The following is a 20,457-nucleotide window of genomic DNA, read 5'->3' on the forward strand; positions in this document are numbered from 1 at the left end:
GAACATTGTTGAAAGTCCAAAGCATGAGTGCTGGTTTTGCATTTTTCTTTTCAGAACGTTTGAGGGTTTTGTGCCACTTCTCTGAAAGACTGTAAATATTTCTTCTGAAGACTGCATTGAGAAATACAATTCATGCTGTATGAAATTTCAGTATGACAGTGTGAGTTCATGAAGGAGAGCAGCCACAGCTGTGGGATGCCAGCTCAGTCAGTCTGATTGGCTCCACTTGCTAAGTGTGAGATCTGCTGGAGATGCAGGAGAAGATAGGTGTAACACTTCAAGTAAAAAAGCAATAAATCTCGTAATGTATGGGTAATTCAGCCTCTTGGGGAATAAAATGTAGAAAGAAGACAGCAGCTGCTGTGGTCAAGCTGCTGCACAACTCCTTGTTACTGTTGCACAGTATCATGGCATGCTGTGTTGTCTCTTCCCACAGCACTCCGCAGCAGAACTGCCCTGAGGTAGGTGCATCTCAATAAAACTGGTGTCACCTCTGTACCCCCACCACGTCGCTGCCAGCTCCTCCAGCTTTAGTCCTCACTTTATCATCTGACAGCATCAACTCTTCATTTACATCTCAAGCAAAGTGCTCTACTGGTCCTCGTTACAAAGCCTGCAGTATACTGAAAAGGTTTGCACGAGCCAGATTAAATCAGTACTATATAAATATCAGTGCAAGCTTTTTATTGCAGTTAGTAAGTGAGAGAGTATTTTAAAGACCATGGAATGAATTATATTTAATGAACTTTGAAGTCAGTTATGTATTAAAGTATTTGTATGTTTTGAAGCATTTGCTTTTCCACAAAATGGTGAGACTTCTAAAGAATGTAATGGAAATCAGAGAAACTTAATTTGGTGTCTAGATTTTGGTTCTGCTTAATAGTAATGGATAACAAACAAGTAAGAAAGCCTCCAGAAAAGGACTGCCCAGATTCCTTGTTGTCATATTTGTTACAGAAGGAAAATACAGTGAAATTACACAACCACTTGGATGAAGGCAAATAACACAAGTGATTTCCTGGTAGCCCGATCAGCCTTTAGATGACCTCTTCATTAATCAGTCACTGTCACTTCATCTTCTTTCCCAGGGTTAAAGGATTTTGAAAAATTAACTCTTTGACAGAGCCATTCATTGTACGTCCCCAACAAGCTGCTTTTGTTCAGGTCTGAGAACTGCCTGCTGTAGGGACCAAGGTTCAAACGTTTCCATGTGGTCTGACTCCTGTTTGGAGTGCTCTAATTCTGTAGAATTTCGCATAGCCACACAATTTTACCATGGGTAGCTCTAGATTAATAGATTAATAATTAATAGATTAACAAATGTCACCTAGATTTGGTAGGTGTTGCATTCAAGGGCAACATCATGGCTTTAAGGAAGCAAGCGAATTTTCTTCATTTTTCAGTAGAACAGTTGTTGCTGTGGGGCACACGGAGAAAAAGAGAAAATCCCAAAGATGCTTACACTGCCCTGGGCAGGGATGTGCATTCCATGGGCATTCTTGTTCCCATGTTTGCTGGAAGTTTAGAAATCCTTCTGTCACGTCTCTCCACTTGGTATCTCTGGCTGATAGCAGTGTACATGCATCATGTGCAGCATAACACAGCTCTGCTTTAGGTGATCCTGAAACATTTTAGCTTATCCTGGCAGGTGAGATACAGGGTTGCAACTTACTTCAGTGGGTTATAGTTAGATATACAGAATTATTTTAAATGGACTGTACAAAAGATAAACTACAATTAAAAATTCACCTATTCACACTGTAGGCCAATTGCAACATTGATATGTAAAGAACACAGACAAAGCACGTGTTCTTTGGTATTTTCACTTGGTGTTCTTCAAGTATTTTATTTGAGAGTTAGATTATTTTCAGGCCCAATCCTGAGAAGGGTAACCACTCATCATTAATGTTTTCATTTTTCTGTATCACTCAACAGATGTATCAAAGTTCCTCACAAATGTTAACTACTTTGGTTATAACACCCTTCTTAGAACTCAGAATTTGTTTTTTTCCAGCTTTGTCATGGCAAAAGCTCACACTTTGGTGTTCAACAGTTACAGAAGGAGTGTAGGTCTGTGGCTTGGAATACAGGTGCAGTAATCACAGCTTGGTTTAACCAGTGTGTCTGTGGTGCATTAGGGCACAGAGCACAAGGCTGAGTTCTCTCAGCACAGCTGACTGTGCTGGACTCAGAAATGTCAGCAGCTGCCACCACTAACAAGCTTTGCTCCTGCACAGGTCACTATTCCCACTGCCAAAATGAGGAAAAAATTATATGAAGTAAAACTAAACAACAAAGGGCAGAGATGAGGTGCGTGTCACTGGTGGTGGCTGCCATTCAGAGTGCAGAGCTGTGTTCGCTCTGGAGTCATTTGTTTGAAGGGCTGGATTGGAGGGCATTGAGCCCGCTGCTCACTGGCAGTCACACTGCAAGGAGCAGGGTCATAGATAAGCTGTTCTGAGGCAGGGCTGCTCCTTTTTTTTTTTTCTTCAAATAAAATTAATGTTCTTTCTCTGTTCTGGATGTGCAGTGTTACTGGGAGGCAGTGAGATGTGAGGGAATGGCACAGGATGAGCTCCCGGTGCTCAGCCCAGCAGGCGGTGTCACACGTGGAACAGCAGAGGGCAATACGTGACTAAGAAAGATGAGCAATTCCAAACCAAGCCATTTTCTTGGTGATTCATGGCATCTTTCATGCAGCATGTTTTTCAGGGCTGTTCTAGAGAATGTAAAGAATGGAGCACAACTTGACTCACTCCAATATCTCGCCGATGAAATACCACGTAACCAGCACTAGTGCCTGAGGTTATTGCCCTTGCTATTAATAAAGCAGGTCAAATTATTTTTTCCTCCTGAGGAATACTCAATCTTCTTCTTATCTACCACAGCAAGCTGCAGAAGAGTTCCCCTGGTGCTGTGGAGCCCAACCCCTGCTCACCTGGCAGTGCTCAGGGCTCCAGCAGCTGTGTGTGCTGCAGCCAGCAGCTCCCTGCTTGCCTTGGGGAACTTGGAAGAGCTCCAGCTCAGGTAGGCACCAGCTCACCCTTACTTTGTGTAGTGTTTTTTGTTATAGTGTCAGAACTAAAAACTTCCTTTCGAATGGCATTTAAATCAGACAGCTGCAATAGTTGTCATTCATTCAAGTCAACAAATTTTGTCAGAACAGCCTTCCTAAAAGTAGGCTCTGGGCTCGAATCTTTCAGTATAGTTTTGCACGTAGCCACAGAAAATAAATCCTTTCCTTCTGGTTTAATGTCAGCCAAACCTGACTGACCTGAAGTCTGTACTTGGTCTACAGACAGAAATCTCACTTAGCATTTTTAATTTGAATTTGATTCCATTTTTTGTTTGCTTGTTTTTAAATAGAAAGTTCCACAGCGGTGGGAAGCAAAAGAACTCCCTGCTTTGGAACTTGGATAGATTCAAAGCTGCTATTTCCCAAGGCAGGTTATATATGAGAGCAGAAATGGTCTCCAGCTCCTGGACTTTCAAAACCAAATGGACAGGTCAATGAGTCTGCAGTTGCAAGAACAAAGAGATGTAATGTTCTTTACCTCCTGGAAACTGCTAGGAAAAAAATAATATTAAGCTTTGCATTCAAAATGAGCTGTACCTGTGTGGGATGCTGTGCACGAGGCTTGTGAAAAGGATCTCACTTCCCAGGGTTGTGTCTGTTCTTCTGCTGATGTCACTGGGAGATGTCAGGCAGCCGACTTGAAAGCTTGATCTGTGCAGGGCACAAGTGAATTAATTCCAGTATCGACCTAGAACATTAATTATATCTGGGCCTTAATCGTTGTTGGCTTCAAGCCAGAAAGGCTAATCATTTTCCATTGATGCTCAAATCAGCTGAGGTGCTGATGTTGTCATAGCAGACTTTCTGTGGAGCAGTAAGTGCTGAAGACTTGTTATATGCTCAGTGTTCTTTTGAAGCAATGAGTTTAATTATAGTGTGTGGCAGTGCCAGATCCTAACATGTTAATTGAAGTGTTTGTAACACGTATGAAGAAATACAAAAGGATGGTAGCGTTTGGGTGACCGAGTCTGTTGCAACTTTATTATTGAGTATAACTGACTGAAAGTTGGGTCAGCCCAGAGGGAAGTGTTTGTCAGTCATTTTGCTGTGTTTCTTTGATCCAACCATTTTACTGATGTCTGGAGTGCCAATTAATTGTGAAGCTGTGCAGATTAAGATCTGTTGGCTCATCTCAAAGTGAGCAGTTAGCTATAGTAGCCCTGGCACTCCTCATATGTAAGGGACACAACAAACACGTCTAGGACTAAATCTGTGATGTGGAATCATGGAATATAGGTTGGAATGTTCCTAGAAATCTCTCTGTTCTCTAGGTTGTCCATTTAGGATCACGTAACATTGGTGTTGTCTTGCTGGGGAAATTCATGGGGAATATGACCAAAACTGTTCCTACCACTGGACTTGCTATTATAGGCGACCTTTTCATTTCACCAGAATGTCACTCGTCAAAGAGTTTTCATATGCATTTTCCTTTTTGTGCTCTGCCTTAAGGACAAGATGATACTCAGCAATTAAGCAATAACTGACAGAAGTAAAAGTATTGCTAAGATCGAAGGATACCGTGGGTTAACATACGCATCAGTGTTTGTGTAGGTTCGATGCATCCTGTTCTCTGTTAGATTCAAGATGTAATGTTACCTCAGAGGAGAAAGTAAATCCTTTATCATAAGGATTTTTTTTTATTTTAGGTAAGAAAAAAATCATAAAGTGATTATATGCTAAATTACAGAATGAAAGTTTTAACAATGAAAACTAAAAATACTGAGAGCTTGAAACCTAAAAAATCCAGCTATGTTCTGTGTATTTTCTACTCAATTCTTGCTTACCTGATAACTTCTGTACATGCCATTAGGCTTTTGTTGTCTTGTTTTTCTCTTTCAAACACATTCTGTGCAAATCTGAATATTTCTGCTTTTTTGCCACTCCTCTTATTTTTTTTTTCCAATCTTTTTCAATGAGTTATTCCTGACTGCTTTCTTTCCTTACTACTGTCTCAGAGCTGTAAGCTTGTATTCTGCCTTCCAGTCACTGCCAAATCAGGGAGATTCAGGAAGAGGCTGGCACTCTCACTCCAGAGCTCAGTAAGGCTTTGCTCCTCTCTTGTACTGTGCATTTATGTAAGACAAGACACAGACACCATGGCAGAGTCTGATTTGGAAACAGCTCATACTGTTCTTTAAGGCAACTATCAGGAAGAAGCTCAGATGTGGTACTAAAGGTCCAAGTCAGCTGAATTTCTTCTTGTCACAGCAGTTCAGTGTGGATGGTCTTATTCCTTCATCTGAGCAAGATAATTATTTTGCTAACTCGCTGAAATGCGATACCTGAATTACAGGGGGGAAGGCTGTGACAGATGCTTGAGCTAAAATGATTGTTACTGCATTTTCCTGCAGCAGTTTGGTAAATGTAGGTGAAACTACTGTTCTCTCTTGTTCCCCAGTCCTTTGCTGATCGGTTTCCCTGTTATTAAGCTGCCTGTCTCTCTCTTATTGAACTGGGTGCACTCAGGCATCTATATCTATTACATGTGAGTGCCTTATGTACATAAAGTGTGCTGAAAAGGCAGAGCCCCTGCAAGACCCTGCCCAGAGGGAATGAATCCATCTGATTCAATGCTTTTAAATCACATCTTTGTAGGAGAGGAAATTCTCCCTCTGGTGAGGTTATGGAAGAGAAATCTTTTAACTTTAATCACACCTACAGTGGCTAGTATAAGATTGTGCTTTACAGTGGGAGGAACACTGGGCTCCTGCAGTGGAAGTGCAGCATGACAAACAACCCCATCTGCACGATGGTGCAGCTTCTTTTTAGCCATGGTAACTTCTTCCTAGAAGAATGCTGTTCAACAGCAAAACATGAGTGGAAATGTGGGCTTTCCTGGGAATTTGAGTCAGCTGCACGGTGATTCTTGTCTTGAGCACTTCTACTGGGCAGGATTTGTCTTGCCAGGCCTTCTGTTGATGATTCTTATGTTACACACTAACAAATGCAGAGAAATTTGCAATATCAGTAGTGATCTACCTTGACTACATGGTGAGTAAAATGCTACTGAACTTCCTCAGTTCAGCTCATCAGCTCTAAAATCAGAAACTGCCTTATTTTCCTTCAGGCAATTTATGTCCTGTTGGATAAGCTTGCTTCAGACAGCTTGAACTTTTGATGTTATATTCAATTCTATAAAGTAAAAGTCTTTTTTTTTTTATAACCATTGAATTAGAAAAAAGTGGGAAAAAAAGGAGAAAAAATACATGCTTTTTTCAAAGTAGGGAACTGATATTTTCAGTTCTGTTTTGTTTAGCTCCTCATCTCTCTGCTCAGACAGCTGTTAATCACAGAATATTAATGGAAGGAACATCTGGAGACTGTCTTGTCCAAATCCTGTTGGACTAAACTGTATGGGGTTGACTTTCCTCTTGACCTGTTCCCATCCCTTTAAAATGAGCCACAGCAGTAGAACTCCTTCATTCTGGCACAGCACCTCCATTTTGTTGATTTTCTTCATTAGAGGATAGACAACAGCTGTACAAAACTACAAAGTACCAGGTAATAGCACAGATGTAGAGGCATGTTTCTTTCATACTCTAACTAAACAGAGCCTCTTTTATTAGGGGCTCTGTTCCCAATACAGTGTTACCAGGTGTTACTCCAGAAAAGTCTGTGACATTGCTGTTGCTTTTCCAACAGTGATGCTCTAAATGGCTCTAATCCTGTGCTCAACATGCATTTGCAGCAAAATTCCAGTTCCTTATATCTCAGGAAAATCTTGGTATGGTACCTCAGGAGATAACTCCTGGTGGAGAATGCTAGACTTGTTAGCTTTTCTTTTTCCCCATTACTTTCCTAGTGACCTGTAACACAGATGTAAGACTGTTGACAAATGACTTTTTAGAATGAAAGAAGAGTAGAATTTTGCTTTTGAACATTGCATATAATCATGCAACTTTTACAGTGAGGCAACAACAGAGGGCAATAGATCTCTGTGAAACACCACATCTTCAGAAAGGTTTCCATTGGATGACTCTGATGGCAATTTCAGCAGCTCTTTTCACTGCCTCGCTGGGGTCCCTCAGGCACTGCTGAAACGTGTTTGTATGTTCTAGGAGCTTCCTGCGACCCTCAGCTACTTCTGCCAGCATGGTGAGGGTTTTAATGGCACTCAGACGGGCTTTGCTGTTTTCCTCAGCAACCAACTTCAGTAACCGTGGAATGGCTTCAGCACGTAGAGCTAAGCATCTCCCTGTAGAAAAATAAACTGGTTTTAAAATGTATTATTACATATAATCAACAAGATTTTGAATTGCTGCTCTTGACTTCCTGCCCAGTTGCAGCTTTGAACACCCCAGTGTGGTGTGACACAGGACATGCTTTGCTTTTCCAGACCTGAGCTAGCTGCCAGCCAGCTGTTTATTTGTATGGAAATAGATCTTTCTCAGTAAACATTACGTGCTTTGCACGTTGTGATTTCATTTCAACATCTAAGGAGGTACGAGGTACCAAATGATAGGATAAACTGTTTTGGGGGGGGGGATTAGATGCCACTAAGAACATCCTCCATTCTTTTATTTTTAAAGACATTTCAAACACAGAGATCCATGCCTGTGTTGTTTTTGGAAACTGGGGGGACAGTTACAGAGGAGGACTGGAACACAGCTACTGTTATTAAGAGTCTTTTAATTCTAATTATTCACTCATCACACTGAACATTCAGCAGTTAGTGTTTTCAGTATCTTGTAACTTACTTGAGAGAACAACAGGCATTAATAATGTTCACTCCTCTCTTAGCTGTGAGAGAGAAACTGCCTCTAACCACAAAAAAGGTTTCCAGGAAGTAGAGCTTGGTAGGACTGATTCTGAGCAGGTATCTGGATCTCTGGACATGTACAGAAAATGTTCCCCTCTGCTGCAGCACTCTGGAGGGAAACGACGCAGCTTGGGCAATTATTTATGTACGTCAGGAAAATGGAATGTGGAATATACTGCAATCTCTAGGCATAAGGGTATCAGCACCTGTTCTTAGACAGATGTAAAGAAATGTCCTGATCTTACAAATCCTTGTACAGATCTCATGCTTTTTGAAACTGAGGATCTGTGGGATTGGGGACAGGACAGGGGAAAAATTTGTTTTTATGTTTCCTTAAAATTGGATTTCTAGGAAGCAGCCCAACAGACCTGCCTCTTTCTCTCACCCTTAGGTTTAATGGTAGCAAACATCAGTGCTCCTGCTGCACTAGCTTGGACTTCAGGATCTGTATCTTCTAACAGGCTCACCAGTAGTGGAAAGACCTCTTCACACACTGTGCTTTTCCCCTCTGGATGAGTACTGTGTAGAAAAGACAGTTAAGATGCTTCCTTGAATGATATCTGCTAACATGTCACCACCCACAGCTTCTCCCCATGCCTGGCCCCCTGCAGCAGCCCTCTGTTTCCTGACAGCAGGGCTGACATGGCCCTCTGTACTGTTCTCTTTGGAGTCAAAATGTTCCGACTGTTAGACAGATGGCAAGCACTGTGGCCTGGTCACAAAGAGAGAGGCGATGTCTGTTCATACTTGGTCTGTTAAGTCTACTTGCTGATACATCACAGATTGTATCATATTAACCTACATGGAGACATTTAACAATTTTTAGGCTATTTTAAGGTGGTGTTTGGATTTTTTTTTTTTTTTTTTTTTTTTTTACTGTTATGGCACATAGAAAATTGCAGGCAACTTGCAATGAGGAACAGGATTCAGAAAGAAGTGCTGCTGGTCTTAATGGCAGTTTAGTTGGAAACCTAGCTGTTGAATCCTACACAGATTTAAAACAACTGCTGGTGGCCTGCATGGAATTCTTTTTCTAGGTCAATTCTCTCTTTGTTTGCGGCCTCTTTAATGTGGGGAATATTTAACATTGTCCTGCTATTGCAGTGACATAGAAAGCAGAGGATGTCCATACTGCAGGTCAATTTCTGACTTTTTTCTATCACTCACTGTATCTACAGTCTCTTTCTCTAAGACCTTAATTTTGGAAATTAAGAAGATTTTTGTGCTGGTTATTATCCCAACAACACAATTTGCAGACTTTTTTAAGCTAGAAATCCATTGAGCACTTTTATGTGTGATTGTCAGGCAAAGGACTTTCACCCAGTTTAATATACAAATTTAATATGAAGACCTTTAATTTTTTGAGGAAGCAGTTGCACTGTAAATAAGGGCTCCCTACCTGTTTGCCCGTGATTTCTCATGCAAGCTTTTCTTCCTAGTGATACTGTACCAGGAAAAGCCCTGATTTCATTGCTAGTATAGAAAGACAAATAGGAGGAGAAGGAATGACTTCTCATCAACTTTTGCTTTCTGAGTGATATGTGGCAGTCATCGCTTTAAGAAGTCTTCTATCTGCATGTGCATACAGGCTGATAAAACCTGTGAAATGTGACTTGATACAGTCATGAAATCAGTATTTTGGGGGGTTAAGTACGATAGATTTGCATTACCCGATTTCTAAAACGACCTGAGCTGCTTTGCTTCTGATGGTCACTGAGGGATGTGTGAGCTTTTCCTTCAGAATGGTGATGGCATCAGTTGCCAAAGCTTCAGAAGCTTCCACATGCAGACAGTTGGAGAGTGTGCCTAGGATTAGCTCCTGGATTTCATCTGACTCAGTCTTCAATTTGAGTATGAGTAACGGAATCAAACCAGCACGCAGGATATCAACAGCCCCTGCAAGAGGAGACTCAGGTGAAGGTGTGAATGCATTTATTATTTTTACCTGTAAATCCAATTTCTTAGTAAGATTAAAACATGTAACTCATTTCCTTACACACATGCAGGATTAGAACAGGAAAACTATCACGATAGCAGTCTGTTGATAAATGCCATCATAGCACTGCTTTCTTGTTGAGCGTCCTCAACAGTTCTATAAAGACATTAGCCCAAGTAATACCCAAGATTGCTCTGATTTTTCCACTTCCACCCACTTTAACTTTCCTCCCAAAATTATTCTTGCTAAGAAAATCAGTGTAAGTCACTTCATAACAACCTTCCAAACTGTTCTCAGCATCAACAGATGCTAAGACAGGCTGTGATGTGAGCCTGTAGAGCTAATATTTTAATATCATTCTCTGTTATGGTTTCTGTGGGGGGAAGTCAAGGTTTTGGAAACCATCAGCTTCCTCACATGTTTCTTTGTAGTAAATCTGTTATGGGGGAAATTCACATTTTCAGCTTTCCATCAGCCAGTACTCAGTTTCTCAGAGGAAACAGCATCATAGGCATAAAGATCATCAGCTGCCCTGCAAGTGATGTCTCTGCTGTGCGCCAGTGACTGACTTGTACCATTTCTAGCACAATACTAAATCAGCACTGAAAGAGCAATGCCATGGGAAAGCAGAAACAGAACATACTGTCCACAAGTAACTAAGTGAAAATAAAATTCTCCAGCTGTCTTGTTGCTAAGGCTGCTGCTTTGGTTGCCAGGAGAAATGTGCCTCCTTTTGAAGTGATTCACATTCAGTTAGATAAGGAAGTTTTGTGGGTAAGAGTCATAAAGGTGTTTGCAAATGAGTGTCCCCAGTTAGAGATAAGAGGAAAGCGGGAAAGAGATTTTAATGGTCTTTGATAGTGCTCAGGAGAAATCGCTCAGTTTGACAGCCAGAGAAAAAACAGGATTCTTGAGGTCATTCTGTTGTATCTATTTCTGAGGTTTTGATGACATCAAATAATTCCTTACGTTACTAACTTATTAGATCCACTTTCCTAATGAAAATACAAAACAAAACCAGAAGTGATATTATTAGAGCTTTTACTACCTGTACTACATTGCAGGCCAGTTCCTATGAGAATTCAAAATAATAAGGAAAAACAGATTCAGACAATTTGCTTTTGAATGCTAACAACATTGTAAAGATTAGGATTTTGTACCAGAAAAGGCAAAGTGGGGAAGGAAAGTGGAAAAAAATGTTATCTTTGCAGCTATGGCTCTGTATTACTACAGAGAGATTGCATTTTCATAGTAGAAAATCCTGATTGTATATTTATTTTCCTCAGAGAAATGAAAAGAAAATTCAAAGATCAGCTAGAGCCCACTCAAACTGTCTCCATAGAAGGATGTCACAAAGGAAACCTACTATGCTCTTTTGGCAAGAGAGGCTAAGGGAAGGAAGAAAAGTATGCACAGCTGAGTCCATCTCCCTGCATTAGTCCTCCTGACGAGGACTGTCGGGGTTTGCACTATGGGCAATAGCTATAGGAGGGCTGTGGGTGGATTGGGCAAAGCAAAGATTTGGCAGGAATCTCCATGTCTTACAGTCATAGCAGCAGGGACCCTGCCAGAGGCTGCTCCCATGCAGATAGCTCAGAGCAGTCCCAGGTGACTCTAAATCATACCCACAATCAGGTTAGCCAAGTTTCCCAATGGTCTTTTGAAACAGCCTATGAAACAGAAGAGTTTTCATAACCAACTTCTAAAACTTCTCCCATGAACAGAAACTACGTGGCTTATATGCTTGAAATGGAGATACACAGACTGCTCGCATCACTGCTTACACACTGTAGGATGCTGTGGAAATAGAAACTGAAAATTTGGTGGTTCAGTTCCAGAGGAAGATCAGTAGCTCGGAGGTGAAAAGACTCATATGACATTCCATCTTTCAAGTGACTGGGTTTTTTAATTAGGATCTTTCCAGTTGATCAGTGATATTTTCAAACCAAAACTGGATCTGGACTATATCGTAACGTAATTTCATTATTTCCAGATAAAATAACATGATGATTGTAAACAAAATAGCAAAGGATGGAAGCTTGAACTTCCAGAACAACAGGTGGCTGTAATTCACATTGACGCCAGTTTTTCTGGACGCAGCGTCACACAGCAATAATTCCATATAATTCCATAAGCAAGCACTAACTCTTGCACAAAGTGGTCAGTGTTCCAGCTTGAGCCCAGAGAAACCATTGCTTGCTTTACTTTTCCATTTCTGTTACTGCTATGGCGTTCTTCTACATTTCTCATGCTCATAGCTAATCTTTTTTCTTTTCCAGAGAGTTTCCATTACTATTTTTACATTTGCCTTCAAGTACTTAAGAGGCATTTTTATACCCATCCCCTGTGATTTCATTTCCTCCTTTCCTGCACTTCCCTCCTTTTCAGGCCTTCCTTCCTGATCCCCTTGGCTGCTATTTCACCATATTCCCTATAAGCACTCCTAGCATTCTGGTTTCACATCTTTGTGTTTGAGTTTTCCCCTTATCTCCTAATGTATTTTTAATTAATAATATTATTAATAAGTAATATAATAAGTAATTATATAATTTATATAATAAATTAACAAGTAATATAATTAATAAGTAATTATTGTATTCAACTACACGAGACTGCTTTCATTGGCCCCTGAACTTCTTCTTTCCAGTTAGTGTTTATTGACTTTCTTTGACTCGGTCATTGCATTTTCACTTCATGTGTGCTTAGGGTGCTAGCCTTTGCTATTGCTACATTCTGGAGTGCAAAATATATAACAACACTTTAGTCTCTCTTTCAATAGGTCAGCAAGATGAAGCACAGAGCATTGTCTAGGACAGCTTACATTCTGTGGAGCTGTTTGTTAGCGTGCATTCTGTGGTCAGAACCCCCAAAGTAGCTAGTGATACTTATTTTGTGTGAACACTGTTTTCATTTCTCTTCATATCTTTTATTTTACCAGGCTGGGGATTTTTCTTATCTACAGTTTTCATCAAACTGTCCTATCTGAAATGCTATTGTGCTACCAGAGGGAGCTTCCCGGATATAAACATAGAAACAAAGATAGATTGTTTGACCTTGTCAGAAGTCTCAGAGGGTGGGGAGGAAAGGCCATAAGCAAAAACAAAAAAAAGAGATTATCTAATACAGAGCCTGAAATTTCCAGGTGGAAATTCATCATGGTTTCCCAGGGGAGTCAAAAGGTGAAAGGTCTAGGGAGGTAAAAAGGAAAAAGTAGGAGACAGCATGAGTGGAAAGCAGTTTAAGTTGTGAATTACAGCAGTCTCAGATCCTGCATCGCACTGAACAAGCAATGGGACAAGAAGGTGAGCAGGTGTTTCCAGTGCTCCTATATTATCCTGGCATCTTCAGGGTCTTAAATTTTCATTTAAACACTGCCCTTTCAAAAGGACAGGGAGCATTCCAGAAGTACCGCATATAGTGATGAACAAGGGGAGAAAGTTTTCAGAATACGAATAGCTGTATTTGCAGCTGCATAGTTTACACCATTATTGATTTCTTTTTCTGAGCACTTGTAATCTTCCCTTGAGCTACTTCTTATCTCAGCACTCTTCCTTCTCATAGCCCTCTGGCCACTCTCATTCTCCCATTCCCAACTCATTTTTCAAATAGACCCGAAGAGGCACTGCCATTTATTCTGTTCTCTCAGTATGGCTGCAGGGCATGTAAACAAATTAAATTTTGTAGAAGACAAAGGATTCATTTATAGCACATAACAGCGATGTTTTGTTTTGTTTTTCAATTACATAAAGCAATTAAATCACATTACAAATCCTTTTCAACACAAATGTCAGTTTTCAACTCAAAGTGATTTCAGTGTTTGTTTTATTGAGAAGCATGGCCAGAAAGTGGTGTAAAATGCAGGACTACACAGTGAAATAATACATAAACACAGATTCTATGTATTAGGAATGTTTTGTTAATACCTCAGCTGCCTCTTTGAGATGTCCAGACAGCTATCTGAAATGCTTAGTAACAGCACTGCAACACAGGGAGAAGTAGAAAGTGAAAAGAGGAGCAGAGCCAGGCACAGTCAGACCAGCAAATGCTGGGTGCTGTGCCATCAATGGACCCAATGCACAGCGGCTGGGAGGGCCTGGTGCTGGGAGCTGTGATCCCAGTTCTGATGGGTGTCAGCTTCAGATCCTTTAGTGAAGTTTACACAACAGCTGTGGGGGTGAGTATGAGATACGCTCCCTGGTGTAGTAGTGCCTAACCCACAGCCTGTGGATTGCTGACCATTTGTAGTGCATCAGAGGGTGGTTTCCAAAATTAAAACAACTGTTCCTTCTTTTAATAAAGCAGTATTCATACATTAACATAAAGAAAAGGGAACAGTCAAAATGATGGTGAAATAGAAGTAATGAAGCAAAGCTGGCTTATAAAAAATGTCCCAGCTATAACTACTGATAGTCTGCTTATGTTAATAACACAGATTTTTATTGTGCCCATCAGAACTGCAGCTGCTTGCACCTCCCAAGTAATTCATCTTTCTCTTTCTAAATTCGTCACTTAGCACACAGGTACATTCATGATCATCCTATATACCTGTGTGAATGTGTCTGTACACAAATAACATGCATTCAGCAGATCACAATGCATATTAATTGCACTAATTAGGAAATTTCCCATCTTCTGCTTCTCTGACAAAGGACATTTCCTTTATTCAGAGAAAGATTTAAAATAAATGTTAAAATTAAAGCGTGAAAAGAACCTGGAGGCTTTTTTTCCTTCTTCTTTTGGCTGAAGAAGGAAATGTCACCCTGAAATTTATTAATTTCCTCCACAGGGGAGACTCTGCCAAAATGCAAGAAGGAAGGAAAACAGTCTGACATATGTGCTACTCGCTCCAATGTCCTCAGATCAATTACTGAGAGAAGAAATTAAAGCCTTCAGATAATGGCTCCCCAGAAGTAAAGCTGCAGCCATGAGTTGTTACCCAGCTTCAGCTTCTCCAGGCCAAAATTTTTCCCCTTTTCTCTGCTGCTCAGGAGAGGGAATGATGGGATGAGACTAAAAATGATGAGCGCAGCCTCAATAGACTGCCGACTTCACTGCTTCCACAAGTACCTGTTTTGAATTAAATCCCACACAGAAGGCAGCAGATCTAGTACCCATGGCCTTGTCGTGTTCCAGAAGAGAACTTGAACTGTCACACCTGCGAGAACTAACTTAAACACTGGATTTTATACCTCATACCAAGCACGTACATCAAGTGCTCAGAAAACATTCACAATTACTGTAGCAAGTGTCACAGTCACAGACAATTACAGCTGATGGTGTTACTGTGCATCTACAGCTTCCTGACTGTTTGGAAGAATACCTTGCAGGGGACTGTGGCAGGGTTCTGCACTAGTTCTGCAGACTGCCTTGAGAGACTTTAAGGGGAGAGAAATACAAATCACAGTTTTTCCATTTCCAGAACTTCTGCTTTTCCTCTGGGACAGAAGGCCAAAAGATTAAAGCAATACGAATGAAGATCAAGAAACAGTTTTATTAACAATCTAAAATTTTTGTTTCTCTAAGGCTGTATCTGTGGGGCTGGAATGCTGTGTTACTGTATGACATTACATAGCAAAATAACCATTACAACGTACAACTTTCACAACTACCGAGTTAACTTCACTCAGACATAAAAGTGGTTGCTTTGTCAGTTTTGTTCTGTAGGAGAACTAGAACTGACATGGAGAAAGTGCTCTCTGAACTTTGCCAGGATAACTGAATCACAGAACAAGATGTGGAAAAACTCCTACATAGGTCTTATTATACTATTGTCAAAACATAAGTCAAAATGAGAGGCACAAAGAAACTAGATACCTAGATTTAATCATGTGTCTGATATACAGACACAGAAGGATATGTTGTCTTGAAGATTAACATAAATGTGCTTTGATATATGAAAAAAATATATGACTGAAAACCAACCAGACTGAAAGACTGCAAATAGTGAGGGAAGACAAGAGGATGAGGTTAAAAGGAGCTTTAATTCAGCCTCAGATATTGGTGTGCTTTTTCAGATTTTCTTCATTGTTAGAAGGGTGTGAATTTTTATTTTTTGCTACATTTAACAGAGAACTGGTAGAAAATGTCAAAGAAGAAACTGGAGAAATTGTAGCATTGACAAATCCCCTGGCTGTGTTTGCTGATCTAGCATGCTGGCAAAGCTGCTGTAAGTTAATTTTATCCTACAGTTCACACTGCATACACTCATGCCAAGATGAGCACAATTGAATGGTTGAAACTAATACAGTCTTCAGGAAAAGAAGCATACAGCACTGTAGGCAGGTGAGGTCCTTTTCTGCTTCAGATGCTCTGGCCAAGCAGTTCTGTTCAAAATGAAAGTGGAAGAAACACGTCTCAGTTAGACCGGGAGCCCAGATGGCTGCACAACATGAGTGGAGCTGCATGGAAGGCAGATCAGCCTCTGCTTCCCACACAGGCCTGCTGCTTTGCAGATTCCACCTTTTCTGTGGAAAGCCATGTTCCCAAGGAAAACTACTTATGCTACTCAATGAAAATTTCTTCCGTTTTGGATGAGGTTCTACAACAGGGCTTTGCACATTTTTAGTGCTTATTTTATTACCAAGAGGGAAAAATTCTGAAGTCTCAATTGAATACGAAGCTGCCAAGGAACAGGCTGTCCTGGGGATGATTTGTGATCTGAAGTGATCCCCAGTAAATTTTGGTCTTGGGGTGAGAGCCCAATTCCTCCAGTGAGCCGTAATCACAGAAGCTGGCCTAAAGGCATTTATCAGATAGGAACAGAACTCAGTGTTTTGTATCCAGAGATGCATTCCTGAATGAGGATTTCCAAGTGAATGAAACAAAGGTGTTCTTGTAAAACAACCTTTGGATCATTCATTCCTAGAACATCTAGTCCAGTAGAACCCAAGCCACAGCAGTGAAAGGAATCTGTTACTTAAGCCAGACTAAAATATTAGGTCTAGCTTCTGGAAATATGCCAGATTTCCCTGGTGCTACTAATGCGCTTATATTTAAGAACATTATATACAGAATTTAAAGCATCAAGAATTCAAGCAGAAACAGGGAGTCATATTTGCTGCAGTTATTAGAGACCAGCAACTGTTTCATCAGCTGATAAAAATTACTACCATTTTAGTATAATATTTTTTTAAAATAACACTGTTATAACAAACTCTGAAAGTTACATTAATTGCTTGATAAGATACTTATGCATTTAATCAGTTGAGGTAAGGGTAGCACAATGTGCTTTCCCATGTCATTGACTTCACCACCCAGTTAGTTCATTTATTATTTGAACCCATCTTGTGCATGTCAGTGACAAAGCAAGAACTCTTTCATAAGATAGGGGCAGTAAATATAAATAAATAAATAAATAAATCAGAAGCTGCATTTATTCATTTCACTGTTTATCACCAATGCAGTCTTAGGCCAAAGTGTCTTTCGTGCAGGTTTTCACTCCCCTGTCTAAAACTGCTTCAGAACGGGAGGCGCTGAGAAGTTACAGATGGCCAAGCCCACTGCTGTGTACATCTGCTCTGCGCTTGGTAAGTGACCACAGTTGCAGCTGAGATACGCAGTATATTCATGTAGATACAAAATTAGCCACTGGCCTAACATAAAAAAGGTGTGCAATTAACTAAACTTAATTACTTAAATCTGTCTGCAGTCTTCCAATCTTTTACAGAACTGTTCTGGCATCCCAGGTCCCCGTAGTAAAGCTGCTGGAATGCCCACAGCTCCATTTCTGGTGCTTTGCAGAATTACCTTTCTGTCCTCAAACAAAATTTTCAGTCTTTTTTTCTTTTTCCTAAGCTAGCAGTTTCTTATTCCTCCTAATCAGACATTACAAAATCATACAAGGGAGAAATAATAATTTCTACCAATGCCTGCTGGACTTGTAGTTATAGCTCATGGTTCCCACATGAAGCAAAGCTATCATCTGTAAAGGATAGAAAGAAATGTGAACCTAGTAGAAATACATGTGCAATTCTTGTAAGTCCCCAGTTTGATGCTTCTTCAGCTGCCATGATTATCAGTGAAAAAAAACAAAAACAAAAAAGCTTGTAAGCAAGACATTCCTTCTTTCTATTGGTTTGCTACTGCAAAAAATAAATAAGACCTAAATGCCTCCCAGGGATCCTCAGGTGGGAGAGACCTCCTTCCAGCTGGCTGCTTCCACGAATATGTAATCATGTATACTGAGTGGAAAACCCTCAAACAGGAAGAATAGAGAAGGGAGGCAGCTCCCCCAGGAATAACCAGCAGCCTGTTGCTCACAGCTAGGATATCCAGCACTGGCTCTTTTTGTTTTCTTGTTGAAAATTTCTTTACTAAAACAATTTTTGGCACTCTCTAATTGCACCTCTTTGCATGTCATTCCTTGAGGGTCTACGCATTTTGATCTCAAGTGACTTTGTTCAAGTTCCACTGATCTTTCCTTCTGTATTGTACTGTACTGAATGATCCCCTATTTCTTTTTGGGTGAAAGATTGAAGTGTTGTGACTCCCCATCCTCTTCGTTCCTTTACCCTTAATAATGAAGAATCAGGAAACAAACAAATAAATAAATAATATATATTTTATACATATATATATATATGTAAATTGTTAATGTAATACTGCAGCCCCAAAGAATGGCTCCTTTACAAATAATTACACACCTCTCTTATTTTGTGATGTCTTGGTAGCTTTCCTCTCAGGAGGAGTTAGGGCCCAGGTATCCATCACAAAGCTTCTGAAAAGTGAGGTCTGTCCTGCTGTGCAAAGTTAAGTGCACAGGAAAGCCAGTGTATCCGTCAGGACTCCAGGCAAGCCTCCAAGCAGCTGTCCACCAGCTGCTGGATTTAATGCTTGTTTTTCTACTCTTGGCTTCACTGGCAAGTGCTGATTCAGCAGCTGAGCCAATGGCTGTGAGCTGCACATACAGTGGATGTGTAATAACACCATGAAGGAATGTATGCTAGGCTTTTACTTTTTAGGGTTTGGTTGTTTTCTCTTTCTTTTTTTTTTTTTTTTTTGCCTGTTGGGAAACCAGAGAGGTCCTTCTCTTTAACTGATTGTGCTGTTAGCTGTAACTCATTCTCCAGGCTCACGTTCTCAAATATCTCCATGAAGGAGATTGGAAGATCAAAGAGTTCATAGCAAGTGAAGCCCTCTGTTACTTGAAGGATGTGAGAACACGATAAAAAGGAGACAGCCTGGTAAAGAGAATTTTCATCCTAAAGGATGAAGTGAAAGGAGCTGAGGCTGACACCAGCCCTGGAAGGTGCATTCATGATTTTTTCCCACCATCTCACAGCCACTGGTACAAAGCACAATTTGTAGATAGTTATAAATATCAGACTCCAGTCATCTGCACTTGATGCTATTTTAAACTCTTCCACGTGAGAAAAATGGTTAAAAATAAAAATATAGCCTTCTCATTCTTCTCTAGATGTTCTGTTCAGTTCTTCCTGCTCACACAGAATCACAGACCCGTCTATAAATATCTAACCCAGATATACAATTGCTTGTTTAAAAGGAGGGTGTTTGGTAGAAAACGGAATGAAATAGAAAATGTCCCTTATTGTATTTTTATTGCAGACCAGATGTGGCCTCTCAGTTTCCCCTCTATCATTTGGAGATGTACATTCACCAAGAACACTGCATGTGTGCTTATAAATATTTTGATGTTGTCATGGCATAATGAAGGGTAATTGATTAGAAAAATCCCTGTGGGATTTTGCACTTAAAAATGCATTTCTATTTTAGCACTACTGTCTTCAAACTAAGTGTATATTTTGACTGATCCCAAAGAGAAAGCAACAGCAAACAGGCCAGGACTTGGCTTCTGGTCAATGGGCGGCACTGGCAAGTTGAGCAAAGCTCATGCAGTTCATGGTTCCAGAACTGCATGCGAGACCTTCACACCAGCAGCCATCCTCTCCTCCAAACACAGCTTGCTCCCATATGGCAAAACACCTGAGACCTGCCTGACATGGGAGTGCAGAGGTCTGACCGGATCATCACTGTTCCACCAGACTGCTATTTGTTAGGCAAATTACTACTTCCAGGCAGAAGGAGTAATACAGACTTTTCACTTTTAGTATGTATTTGTAATTTTTCAATCTACCTACATAGAAGAATATAATTTAGAGCATTGAGGTAAATAACTCTGTTTTTATACTGTTTGACTTTGGGATATGTGCTACTTTGAGATGTATATTCCTCTTTAAATTCCTCTGAGACTTTGTCTATATGTAAAGCAACCAACAGCAGCTGGAAGGTCCCAAGTGAGAATTTCTGGGAGCAGAACAAGGCACAGCTGAAGAAAAGAGAGACAGATCTGCTGCCTTATTCTGGATGAGCTGGGTTTCAGCTCTGCCATTCATTGACAGCACGCTCACCAAACTCCCATCCCGTGGTGCTGGGATCAGTGCACTGCTCAGACTGCCTGCCTGTACTTCCTTCCCCTGCGATGTCTCATCCACCGGTAGGTGCCTCCCTCAAAACTGCAAAAAGCAAGTGTTCTGTTACAGCAATCCAAAGCACCTAAGTGATGCAACCTGTGGAGAGCATGTGACCAATGATCTTCCTACACAGGATGATGGCAGCTGATGCTGTTTTTGTACCCAAGCTGGTAATGTGTGGAAGATGCTTCTTCTCACATATAAAGCTGGAGACACATGTAATATGACAGTTTCTATAGTAACTACTTGTTCTTTA

At 40.5% G+C, this 20,457-nt stretch overlaps 1 protein-coding gene across 1 annotated transcript in view; it reads right to left on the bottom strand.

The window, feature by feature from the left end:
• Nucleotides 1–6,437: 6,437 nt before the first annotated feature.
• Nucleotides 6,438–20,457, bottom strand: part of RSPH14 (radial spoke head 14 homolog) — a 70,163-nt gene continuing 56,143 nt past the window's right edge. Inside the window, exons 5-7 of the mRNA XM_048963767.1 lie at nt 9,506–9,731; nt 8,221–8,354; nt 6,438–7,271 (exon numbers count right to left, since the gene is read on the bottom strand). Coding sequence (XP_048819724.1) covers nt 7,030–7,271; nt 8,221–8,354; nt 9,506–9,731 — 602 coding nt within the window. The 3' untranslated portion in view covers nt 6,438–7,029. The remainder of the gene's footprint in view (nt 7,272–8,220; nt 8,355–9,505; nt 9,732–20,457) is intronic.

The sequence above is a fragment of the Lagopus muta genome, chromosome 17 (assembly GCF_023343835.1).
Source record: "Lagopus muta isolate bLagMut1 chromosome 17, bLagMut1 primary, whole genome shotgun sequence".
Classification (NCBI taxonomy): domain Eukaryota; kingdom Metazoa; phylum Chordata; class Aves; order Galliformes; family Phasianidae; genus Lagopus; species Lagopus muta.